The sequence below is a fragment of the Gobio gobio genome (genome assembly GCF_949357685.1).
Source record: "Gobio gobio genome assembly, chromosome: 1".
NCBI lineage: Eukaryota > Metazoa > Chordata > Actinopteri > Cypriniformes > Gobionidae > Gobio > Gobio gobio.
Window position 1 is genome coordinate 76,670,978 of NC_137097.1, and position 12,269 is coordinate 76,683,246.

General features: G+C 47.7%; 2 protein-coding genes across 2 annotated transcripts in view; both read left to right on the top strand.

The window, feature by feature from the left end:
• LOC307125013 (E3 ubiquitin-protein ligase TRIM35-like) overlaps positions 1-12,269 on the top strand; it is a 302,217-nt gene that overhangs the window by 211,515 nt on the left and 78,433 nt on the right. The window lies entirely within an intron of this gene.
• The window catches only part of LOC307123008 (uncharacterized protein), a gene marked incomplete at its 3' end in the record, with an annotated part of 84,428 nt that overhangs the window by 1,151 nt on the left and 71,008 nt on the right, over positions 1-12,269 (top strand). The window contains exons 2-3 of the mRNA XM_079811379.1: positions 10,929-11,022; positions 11,592-12,185. Coding sequence (XP_079667505.1) covers positions 10,999-11,022; positions 11,592-12,185 — 618 coding nt within the window. The 5' untranslated portion in view covers positions 10,929-10,998. The remainder of the gene's footprint in view (positions 1-10,928; positions 11,023-11,591; positions 12,186-12,269) is intronic.

The following is a 12,269-nucleotide window of genomic DNA, read 5'->3' on the forward strand; positions in this document are numbered from 1 at the left end:
GTGAAATCGGAACATTAAAGGTTCTGTGGTGAATCAGCTGAAAACAGCCGCGACCATGTAAATACATCACGTGGTAAATTGGAAAACAGCAATACACACAACTACAAACTTGTCACTCTAGCACAACCAAATTCAATAGTTTATTATTATTTATTTATTTATTTTCGAAACCATATACCTATGGTAATGAGGAGCATGATTTTACCTGTGACTACCATGCCCATACAGTTAAATGAAACTGACCTACAGTTAAACTCAGTTAAAATGTCATTACACTCTAAAAAAAAGGTTCTATATGGCACCAAAAATGGTTCTTGGCTCGTAATCATAGGGGAACCTTTTTTAGTGCTATATAGCACCAATTTTGGTGCTTCAGTGGTTCTTCAGAAGTTCTTCATCGGTTCTTTGACTAAGGTGCTATATAGCACTAAAAAAGGTTCCCCTATCATTACGAGCCAAGAACCATTTTTGGTGCCATATAGAACCCTTTTTTTTTTTAGAGTGTAGGGTAATTAAATTATTATTCAACAAAACAGCTTTAAAGGCTGGATCCCATGCATTAATAATAATAATTAATTACATTTATATAGCGCTTTTCGAGGCACTCACTCAAAGCGCTTTTTACATAGAAGGGGGGAATCTCCAAGCAGATAGAGCAACTATTGTTCCCTTTCAGTCGGTCACGTTCGACGTACGTCGGAACTGACCGACGAATTGGGATCTGTTTCAGAGACCAATCTACTTCGAGTGTATTAAAAACGAGCCAATGGACATTGGCATGCGGTGCACGCATTCCACGCACCGCCCCGCATTGCGGGTATAAATACGGAAGTGGAAGTACCGCATATTGCTTTCAACTTCGGAGCCGAGCTTTCATGCTTCCTGCGAAGAGTGTGTTCTACGAACGAGTTTCAAGACATTACGAGAGAAGATCAGCTTACCTGTTCCTGTGTCGGTGTGACGGTGCTGTACAGCGGTGGTCGCGACCAGAAGTGAAACTGTTGGTTCGCTGGGCGTTTCCCTCTGAGTGCTTACAGCGGGCTTGCACCTTTAAACCGCTGTAAGCCGCGGCTATTCCCCTGTGTGCCTCGGCACGTTCGGAGCGGTTTTCTCTTCTCTCTGTCACTAAAAGAGCAACACGGTTTGACCCTGCGTCTTTTTCAAGATGTCATTCAAACCGTGTGTTTCTGGATGCGGTTGTTTCCTGTCCTCATTTGACGGCCACGATCTCTCTCGCATATAAACATGTGAGATTGCTTTCGTGGGTGATCCATGCTCTCTCAGGAGAGCATGGTCACGTCGGCGCGTTGTTCGTCTCACCTTTCTCGTAAAGGCTGAGCGTTCAGCGCGCCGTGTGCCGTCTCGCGCCGGCTGATAGCGGGGGTTGTCACGGCAACCCAGCGCGTCACTCGGCGCTCTGATGCGCGGTCGAGACTATGAAACCTCAAACGGGGTTGAGTCCCTTCACTTATTCCCCGATCTAGTTTCTTTTCTGGGGCTCCAGAAAAGGATTACTTTGGCTAATAAGCGCTGGTGACCTGAGGATTACAGTGGGGCTTCCCCGCCGAGTACATCTCTTCGGGCCCCCACTCCTCTATCGCATCACGAGCGTGCTGAGACTTTGTTTGTGGGTGGTTCATGTTCTCTCACGAGAACATGACCACGTCGGCGCGTTGTTCACCTTGCTCTTTCATAGGGGCTGGATTGTTCAGCGCGCCGTGTGCCGTCAAGTCTGACGGCCACGCTCATTGTCTCACATGCCTGCTGGTAGCTTACAGATGGGATTGCTGGTCCTTTTAAAAAAAAAAAAAAAAAAAAAGGGGATCTAGCGTTTCATTTGGCGCTCTGGCGGAGGACAGATGTCAATTGCTGCATCGGAGAGAGGGCTGTTATGCGCTGGAAATGATAATGCTGAGTTTCCCACTATAATGGTGTGTGCTCATGCTGAATCAGATTCAGAGTTGTCAGCAATGCTTTCCGGGGTGGCTGCCCGGATGTGCATTTGAAAAATTTAACAGCATGGAACTATTTGGTGTCAAAATATGGAACACCAAAAGGGCCATAACCTGTATAAGTTTTTCCCTCTCTCACTGCCCTCTGTCCTGCATGCATGAGGGTAGTCCCGACCCAGGGGTTATGCAGGAACTGCGTGCGGTGATGGACCTCGCTCTCCGGAGTGACGAAAGTCACTGCACGCTCCCTGGGTCAGGCGATGTCCACACCAGTGGTCCAGGAAGCTGGGGCTAAACCTGGCAGATATGCGTGAGCCCGACGAAGTTCGGTTCCTCATCGCCCCTGTCTGTCAGGCTGGCCTCTTCGGCGACGCCAACGAGAACTTCACCCAGCAGTTCTTGGTGGCCCAGAAGCAGACGAAGGTGGCAAAAAAATATAAAAATAATAATAATAATAATAAATAAAAAAAAAATAAAAAACCTGCCCCGACGACCAGCTGCTGCCTACACCCAGTCGTCGGCCGCAGCACCTCCATCTGCTTGTCGCCGAGGGCGCCACCCTGCGTCCGCCTCCACCCAGGCAGCAGGTGGCCGGGCGCAAGGGAGGTGCCCAACCCGTCCAGGGTCCCGCGAGCCTGCTAGCAAGCACAAGGGCAAGCAACCCTGAAACGGGCAGCCCAGCGAGAGAGGAATTGCTCGGGGAGACGGTGTCCGCACCCCTCCCTCCCCCGGAGGAGGACCGGGGGAAGAATATTTTTTTTTTGGTTTCGGTCCTGCCGCTGGCTCCCCGGAGTCCAGCGGTACCCACATTCTCAGAGCAGTTCTTCCCTCCCTGAGCCCAGAGAGGGACAGGTTGGCAGTGTGCGACGCCCCCGGGCCTTGCCACTCCTTTCCTCCCCTCTCACCCCTCGCCAGGCGGCAGCAGATTGGGCACCGAGGACGCCCCCGGGCCTTCTCACCCACTCTCTGCCCCACCTGGAGTATTCAGGCAACACTCCGGGCCGCCTCCGGGCCTCCCGAGTCGGGTCTGAATACTCCACCTCGCTGCCTCACCCCGGGTACGTCTGTGGTGCCGTTGATCCCGCTAGTTCGGTCTCTGGGGGCCTGGCTAGGTCTCCCCAGGCCGTCTCGCTGGCTCATCCGTACCATCAGACTCGGCTATGCGATTAATTCGCACGCCGGCCTCCCAAGTACAGGGGCATCCTCTTCACCTCCGTGCAGAGCAGCGATGCCCATGTCTTGCGGTCTGAGATTGATGTCCTGCTGGCGAAGGGCGCGGTCGAGCCGGTTCCTCCTGCCGATATGAGGTCGGGGTTCTACAGCCCCTACTTCATTGTACCCAAGAAAGGGGGTGGGTTAAGACCAATCTTGGACCTGCGCATTCTGAATCGGGCCCTGCACAAGCTTCCGTTCAAAATGTTAACGCAGAAACGCATTTTCCAATGCATCCGTCCCCGAGATTGGTTCGCAGCGATCGACCTGAAGGACGCGTACTTTCATGTCTCTATCCTTCCTCGACACAGACCGTTCCTGCGCTTTGCGTTCGAGGGGAGGGCATATCAGTACAAAGTCTTGCCCTTCGGGCTGTCCCTGTCGCCTCGCGTCTTCACGAAGGTCGTCGAGGCAGCCATTGTTCCGCTCAGAGAACGCGGCGTTCGCTTACTCAACTATCTCGACGACTGGCTCATACTCGCCCAGTCTCGAGAGCAGTTGTGCGAACACAGGGACATGGTGCTCAGTCACCTCAGCCTGTTGGGACTTCGGGTCAACAGAGAGAAGAGCAAACTCTGCCCCGCGCAGAGGATCTCTTATCTCGGTATGGAGCTGGATTCGGTCAGCCGGACAGCGCGCCTCACTCCAGAGCGCGTCCGGTCAGTGTTGAACTGCTTGAATACGTTCAATGGCAGGACAGCGGCCCCACTGAAACTTTTTCAGAGGCTCCTGGGGCATATGGCATCCGCAGCCGCGGTAACGCCGCTCGGATTGCTTCATATGAGGCCGCTTCAACGCTGGTTACACGACCGAGTCCCGAGATGGGCATGGCAGAGCGGTCAGTACCGGGTCCTAGTTACTCCTTACTGTCGCCAAACCTTCAGTCCGTGGTCAGACCCCTCGTTTCTCCGGGCCAGAGTGTCCCTAGAACAGGTGTCGAGGCATGCTGTGGTCTTCACGGATGCCTTATCCACGGGCTGGGGGGCCACGTACAACGGGCACGCAGTTTCGGGTCTGTGGACGGGGCCCCAACTGCGTTGGCATATCAATTGCCTAGAGTTACTGGCGGTACGTCTTGCCCTGGCCCGGTTCAAGAAACCGCTTCGGGGCAAGCACGTACTGGTCTGTTCGGACAGCACTGCGGCCGTTGCGTACATCAACCGACAAGGTGGTCTACGCTCCCGTTGCATGCTCCGGCTCGCCCGCCATCTCCTCCTGTGGAGTCAGAAGTTTGTGAGGTCACTTCGTGCTATTCACATCCCAGGTGCGCTGAACCAGACAGCCGACGAGCTCTCTCGTCAGTCGACACCTCCGGGCAAATGGCGACTCCACCCCCGGAGCGTCCAGCTGATATGGGACCACTTCGGGGTTGCACAGGTAGACCTGTTCGCTTCCCCGGAGTCGACCCATTGCCAGTGGTACTACTCCCTGACCGGAGGTACCTTAGGCATAGATGCACTGGCGCACAGCTGGCCCCGGGACCTACGCAAATATGCGTTTCCCCCAGTGAGCCTTCTTGCACAGACTCTGTGCAAGGTCAGGGAGGACGAGGAGCAGGTCTTGTTAGTTGCGCCCTATTGGCCCAACAGGACCTGGTTCCCCGAACTTACACTCCTCGCGACAGCCCCTCCCTGGCCGATTCCCCTGAGGAAGGACCTTCTTTCTCAGGGACGGGGCACTCTATGGCACCCGCGTCCAGACCTCTGGAAACTCCATGTCTGGTCCCTGAACGGGACGGGGAGGTTCTAGATGGCCTACCACAAGCTGTGGTAGATACCATCGCTTCCCCCTCTACGAGGCGCCTCTATGCTCTGAAGTGGAATCTGTTCGTCGTTGGTGCTCTTCCCGCCAGGAAGACCCCCGGAAGTGTTCGATTAATGTTGTGCTTTCCTTCCTGCAGGATGGGTTGGAGCGGCGGCTGTCACCCTCCACCCTCAAAGTGTACGTCGCTGCAATAGCGGCGTATCACGATGCAGTAGACGGTAAATCCGTTGGTAAGCACGACTTAATCGTCAGGTTCCTCAGAGGTGCGAGGAGACTAAATCCTCCTCGTTCTACCTCGTTACCCTCTTGGGACTTAGCCCTGGTGCTTAGAGCACTCCAGGGTCCTCCATTTGAGCCTTTGCAGTCAGTCGAGCTAAAAATCCTGTCCATGAAGACAGTCCTCCTGACCGCATTGGCCTCAATCAAGAGGGTGGGGGACCTGCATGCGCTTTCGGTCGACGAATCGTGCCTAGAATTCGGGCCGGCCAACTCTCACGTTGTCCTGAGACCCCGGCCTGGATATGTGCCCAAGGTTCCTACCACTCCCTTCCGGGACCAGGTAGTGAACCTGCAAGCGCTGCCTTCGGAGGAGGCAGACCCAGCCCTAGCTTTGTTATGTCCCGTCCGCGCTCTTCGCGCTTACGTTGACCGGACTCAAAGCTTCAGATCCTCACAGCAGCTCTTCGTCTGTTACGGAGGTCAGCAGAAGGGAAAGGCTGTCTCCAAGCAGAGGTTGGCCCACTGGATAGTGGATGCCATTGTCTTGGCTTACCAGTCCCAAGACGTACCTTGCCCGTTCGGGGTGCGAGCACACTCAACAAGGAGTGTTGCTTCATCCTGGGCGCTGGCTCAAGGTGCCTCGCTGACAGACATTTGTAGAGCTGCGGGCTGGGCGACACCTAACACGTTCGCTAGATTTTATAGCCTCCGTGTAGAGCCGGTATCTTCCCGCATCCTCGCCCCCCAGGGCCAGTAGCGCTAAGTACCCGTTCTAGTGTCGGCTTGCAACGCCACTCCCGCCTCCGGGCCGGATACGTGCGTCTATTCTTGCTCCAGTTGTGTTCCCCGGAATCGGCTAACCCTGTGAGTTCCTCCGTCACCCCTGCGGTGCCAGACGTTGCGGCCGTCTGGCGCCAGGCCTGCACCCGTATGCTTGTGGAACGTGTGTGTAGGCTGGGTTCCATATGTTGCGGTCCCCTCACGGCTACCCCATATGTGTATTCTCCACGGTATCTGCTACCCTGCTCGGTTAGCCCCGTGTCTTTCCCTCGACAGAGCCCGCTCTGTCATCTCTGGGATGTGTTCTTCCCCCCCTGGGATCAGGTTGGGTCCACCCCAGAGATTTTCCATAGTTGCACTACCCTAGGTTAGGTTAGTCCTGATGCGTATTTCCACCTCTCCTTCCATTGAAGGATGTGGCTCCGCAGCGTACCATCTCCCGAGACGGGCACGCTTTCCCAGCGTTATCCAATAGTCACGCTGAGTGGGTCTTGCAGGAACAGCAGTGACTGTCCTTCCCTGCCGGGAGCCCTGACTCCCACTCCAACTTAGGAGTGGTCCAGCGAGCTCAGGCAGGGCGCTGGAAGGGCCAGCATCCCTGGCGTTTTGGTAGGGATCCCAATTCGTCGGTCAGTTCCGACGTACGTCGAACGTGACCGACTGAAAGGGAACGTCTCGGTTACGTATGTAACCCTCGTTCCCTGAAGGAGGGAACGGAGACGTACGTCCCGTCGCCAGGTGCTGTGCTTCAGCTGAAGGCCCGAGCCACTCTTCTGGGCTCCTCAGTTGAAAACAATATGCGGTACTTCCACTTCCGTATTTATACCCGCAATGCGGGGCGGTGCGTGCAGGGTTTTTCCTACATTGAAAATTTTTTGGCGGCCGCCAAAACAAATTTTTGCCCCGCCAAAGCCTTATTTGATCAGTTATTGTGATTTATGAGTGATGTCAAAACTGCGCTTGTGATCGGCGCATGTTAACTGAGAGAACAGAGAGAACGAGCGGAGAGCCCTATCCCTCGCGCACGCTCTCGGTCATCAAAATAAGCACCGTTTTAGCATTCTAATATTTCACATATCACGTTAATCAAAAGGTCGGAAGACCGAATCCATGTTGCACGTGGTGGATTCGGACATTTTTTTCCTTGAACTACCGCTGGATGTGAATTGCGCTCAAAAAACGCTAACTCTTCACCGACCAGCTGACATAAACCATACTTTCAATAAACGGGAAACAAATCCTATCCAGTTATTAAGTGTTTTCTGTGTGTTGACAAATCTTTCGCGATGTTCTAACAGACGGAATTCACACACAACGCGTCTGCTAGTGTCCGATTCGCGACCTAATGACTCCTTTGAATCGAATCATTTTAACGACTGGTTAGAACAACTGAACTGTCCAACACTGAACTCACGAATCAGTTTAATCATTTACTCAGAACATCTGAAAATGAGAACACAAGTGTGCTCACCCAATTTAGCAAGAGTGGATAGTAAGAATTAGTTTGAATTATCCACAGTCTTTCAGCTTATTTCTGTTGACAATGTGTAGTAAATAAATAGCCTAAAATCATTTAGTTTAGACTGGAGTGAGGTGAAACCAGAACAAAGTTGTTATTAGCTAGCTGATAATTTTATGAAATTGTATATGGCAGAAAATGTGGCTATTTGTTTTTTTTTTTTTATACTATTTTTTAATATTGATATTGTTATATACCAAAACAATTATTTGTAAATAGTGTAAAAATGAGGAACAAAAGAAACAAAAATCAAGGTATCGAAATAAGATAAGCAAAAATTACAAACTGTTTCTTTGAATTTATTTTAAATGTATTGTCAGTATTGCGCTTGCAGATCACGTGGGTAGGGTACTTTTTACTGTGTATGTGTGGATGACCATGTCGGTCTGCCACCACCGAAGACCATTTTTGACCCAGGAAAAACCCTGGCGTGGAATGCGTGCACCGCATGCCAATGTCCATTGGCTCGTTTTTAATACACTCGAAGTAGATTGGTCTCTGAAACAGATCCCAATTCGTCGGTCAGTTCCGACGTATGTCTCCGTTCCCTCCTTCAGGGAACGAGGGTTACATACGTAACCGAGACGACTACCATAGTAGGAAAAAAAATACTATGGTAGTCAATAGTTGCTTTATCTGCTTTGTTACAAACATTCTTCAAAATATCTTCTTTCGTGTCCAGCAGAACAAAGAAACTCATACAGGTTTGGAACAACTTGAGGGTGAGTAAATGATGACACAATTTTCATTTTTGGGTGAACTATCCCTTTAAGGACAAAGCTTTTTTCTCTGTAAATGTTTTATAAACTTTTTAATAGATCTAATGAAATTTAACAAAATGTTATTTCAATGAGAACCTCATGAAAGATAGATATCATATCAGTGTGTTACATAAATTAGGTGTTAACTCTCGAACATTTTTTATTGTTTTTAAAGGGGTAGTTCAACCAAAACATGTGAACGTTTACTCACCCTAATGTCATTCCAAACCTCAATGAATTTCTGTCTGTGTAACATAAAAGAAAATCCTTTGAGTCTTTTTTTGTCCATACAATAGGCTATTCAATGGTATAGCCTATGGTTTGGTTGCCAACATTCTTCAAAATATCTTCTTTTATGTTTCACGGAAGAGAGAAAGTCATACAGGTTTGGAACGACATGAGAGTGAGTAAACGATGACAGATTTTAAAAGCAGTAAATTCACTTTAATGTATCCTAGCTCAAAATCAGTGGTTTACTGTCAAGTGCATTTCTGTGTGTCAAAAGTGCAATATTACGTTTGTTATCTGCATTTGCAGTAAATTCGATAATATCCATCATTAGTTGTCCCTGTCCTAGATTTATTTATTTACTCCGATTTAAGGCCCTAACCCCAGTTAAAACATTCAAGAGGAACTCATGGGCCGGATGGACTGGATTTGCCAGGGCCGAATTTTAGCCCCAGTCCAGCCCTGGCCACCACAGTATAAAACTAATGCCTCCCATGCATGCATTTCAGCATTAAGTATCTCACCATTGTTGAGATTCATATGCTGATTCTTGATATCTGTGCATGCGTCTAAACTTTACCCCCTAGAATGTAATCATAATTCAGAATTCAGAATGTCTGATCTGTGCCAAGAAAGTATTGTTGGTGAATATTATTTATTAATAAAATATTTCTTCATGCTAATTTTTGTTTACGGCTTCTTTTGATTTGAACAGATTGTGTTTTGTTAAAACTGTAACAAAAACCAAGAGTTAAAAAGGCCAACTAAACAAAACAGTGATCACCATAATGGTGACCAAACATTAATTTTCAATAAATAATCATCATCTAAACCTCTGTTAATTCTCAATAAGAGCTTCAATAGATGTTTTTCAGGGTTGGAGCCAAACTCTGCAGCACAGGTGCTCTCTAGGACTGAACTTGCCTACCCCTGCTCTAAGTAGAGGAAAACTATGATATAATTGTAGGACCAATTGGGTACCTTTTAAAGATACAGTTATACGTTTTGTTCCCCAAGGAAAAAAATTGTATCTCCACCAGTGATGCACGGGTCAATGTATAAACAACCCGCACCCGACCAACGTTTTCAACTAACCCGCCTGCAACTCGGACTGCAAAAAAAGAAGAAGAAAATATTGTAGGCTACCCGACCCGCATTTTTTAAAAGTAGTAGGCTAAATGCTCATCGTAGCGTCATTTGGGCCATTGAGAAAATGTTTGAGGCTCTGACGTGGTCCGCTCAGAGGTGCAGCGGCGAGAGCAGGCAGTTCTTGTGGCGGCCCATCATTTTCCATTTCAGCTGTAGATGAATATTATTGATGAACGCGATGTTTATGTTTCGACCCGGCTTGAAGAATTCATCAGCAGGTCAACTGAGAGAAGGCCCACTTTTGGAAAAGTGTGAAAGCCCTTAGGAGCGCAAACTGTTCTTTTTCTGAATGCTGTTTGATATAGCCTAGTGTTATGTAATACAGGCTTGATTTATTAATTTATTTCGTTTCATTTTCTTAACAATTAAGATGCTGCATGTGTTTATCCAGTCTAATCGAAGTGTGCGTCTCTCCCCCGACTTTCCCCCAAAAAATCCCTCCCCCTCTCAGAAAATACATAAAACTGACTTTTCGGAGCTATATGCGTTTAAAAGTAGCCTATTAAAATGGTACAATGGCATTGCTCAGTTCAACGTTTTGGGAAATCGGGCATTTTGTCCCGCGTCAGCATTTATTCAAAAGTTAATAACGCTCAACATTCAAAAGGTAAATAAGGATTTATGGACGACCCGACCGACCGTGACCCGAATATCATTAAAAATATTTTTGGATGACTCGTAACCGCGGGTGACCGCAGGCACCCGCTCATTTTGGATCAACCCGCGCATCACTGATCTCCACCGTACCTTTTTATCTGAGAGTGTATGCTCACCCTTGCACGTTTTGCCCATCAAGATAATTATCACATATGAACACAACTTTTATTAATTTTGAAGCCTAAATGCAGTCGCCAGAAGTAAAATGCTAAAGGTGAGATCCAAGGGTGTAGGTTTGATTTTTATATTGGTGGGGACAGCCCCAGAAGTTGACGATTCAGGAAATAAATAGGATAATGTATTAAGGTTTTTAGTCTATATTGACCTTAACAATATGTTAATTAATGGATTATGTAATGTTATAGGTTACTAATTAAGATTAGTTGACTTCTGGACGAGGGAACTGGAAGAGCTTAAATGCTAACTCACTTCTGCGTTTTGGCCTACAAAGTGATGTCGTACCTGCACCACTCTATTGTATATTGCGGGTGTCAGGGACACTGTTGCCAACTTCTTTCAATTAAAAGTCTACTCAAAGTCGCTAAATGTCGCTAGATAAATCATATTTATAATGTAATTGTGTAGTATTTGCATTCTGCCTAGTGTCAGCCTTTTACATTTGTTTTGCTTCTCTTCTACTGTGTTTAATACAACCAAAATTTGTTGATTTTTTTTTTCTGTTGTCAGAAAATGAGATGAATATGAAATAGTGACTGAAACGTCTATACTACTTGTTAACCAGGGAGCTGCTATCAATATGCAGGAGAACCTTCCGGGAGAGGTAAGATGTTGACTCAATAACTACAACTGTTTTTGGCAATAAAACTCTTTATTGCTCCGTAATGTTCAATGTTCACTGTCGCCCCTCCTTTCATAGGATGCAAGACTGAACAGATTTGAAGAAAAATGCGCTACCCTATAACCCTGGCTTTTTTATTTGCAACAAAATAAGCCAACTGCATGCTCAAAATATTTTAATATAACAATATAATATGAAACAAAATTTACAGTGTCTTCATAAATTAGTTAAAAACATATAACACGTGATGCACATTCGTTGTTCTTCATTTTCTAGAAGCAGTGTTTAAAATCTTGCTGTATTTTTGTGTAGTTGATTAAGAACAGTTACAGTTCCCATTTGACTGTATTATGTGGTAATGTTATGGCATCTTGCAAACCAGTGCACTATTGAAATCATGCAGTTGTCACTTGCTCATTTGTGAATTTGAATCAAGTAAAAAGAACAACTGGTTACATGCGAGACCCACTATAATCCCTCTCCAATTACCAAACCAGAGGAACACCAAATAGTGCACTTATAAACTAATCAACTGTTGTGTGTTCATACAGAGAAATGGCAAAACCAGTATTTCAGTGGATCAGGATCAGTTAATTTGTCCAGTGTGTCTGGTTCTCCTGAAGGATCCAGTGACGATTCCCTGTGGACACAGTTACTGTATGAGCTGCATCTCAGACTGCTGGGATCAGGAGGATCAGAAGGGAATCTACAGATGTCCATTATGCAAACAGACCTTCACACCAAGACCTGTTTTAGGTAAGAACGTGGTGTTTGCTGAGATTATGGAGAAACTGAAGAAGACGAGACTCCAAGCTGCTGCTCCTGCAGTTCCTCACACTGGATCTGAAGATGTGCCGTGCGACTCCTGCTCTGGAAGAAAACAGAAAGCAGTGAAGTCGTGTCTGGAGTGCCGACGCTCTTACTGTCAAAATCACCTTGAACAGCATGAGAGTCTCTTCAGAGGTAACAGACACAATCTGATGGACGCCACTGGACGACTGCAGGAGATGATCTGCTCTCGACATGATAAACTGCTGGAGATTTACTGCCGTACTGACCAGCGGTGTATCTGTGTGCTGTGTTTGGTGGATGAACACAAAAGTCACGACACCGTATCAACTACAGCAGCGAGGACAGAGAAACAGGTACTGCTTCATACCAGATCTCATGAGTGATGGATCATGTAGTTTATTATATTCACTGTTTCATAAAAAAACCCCACTTGAGAT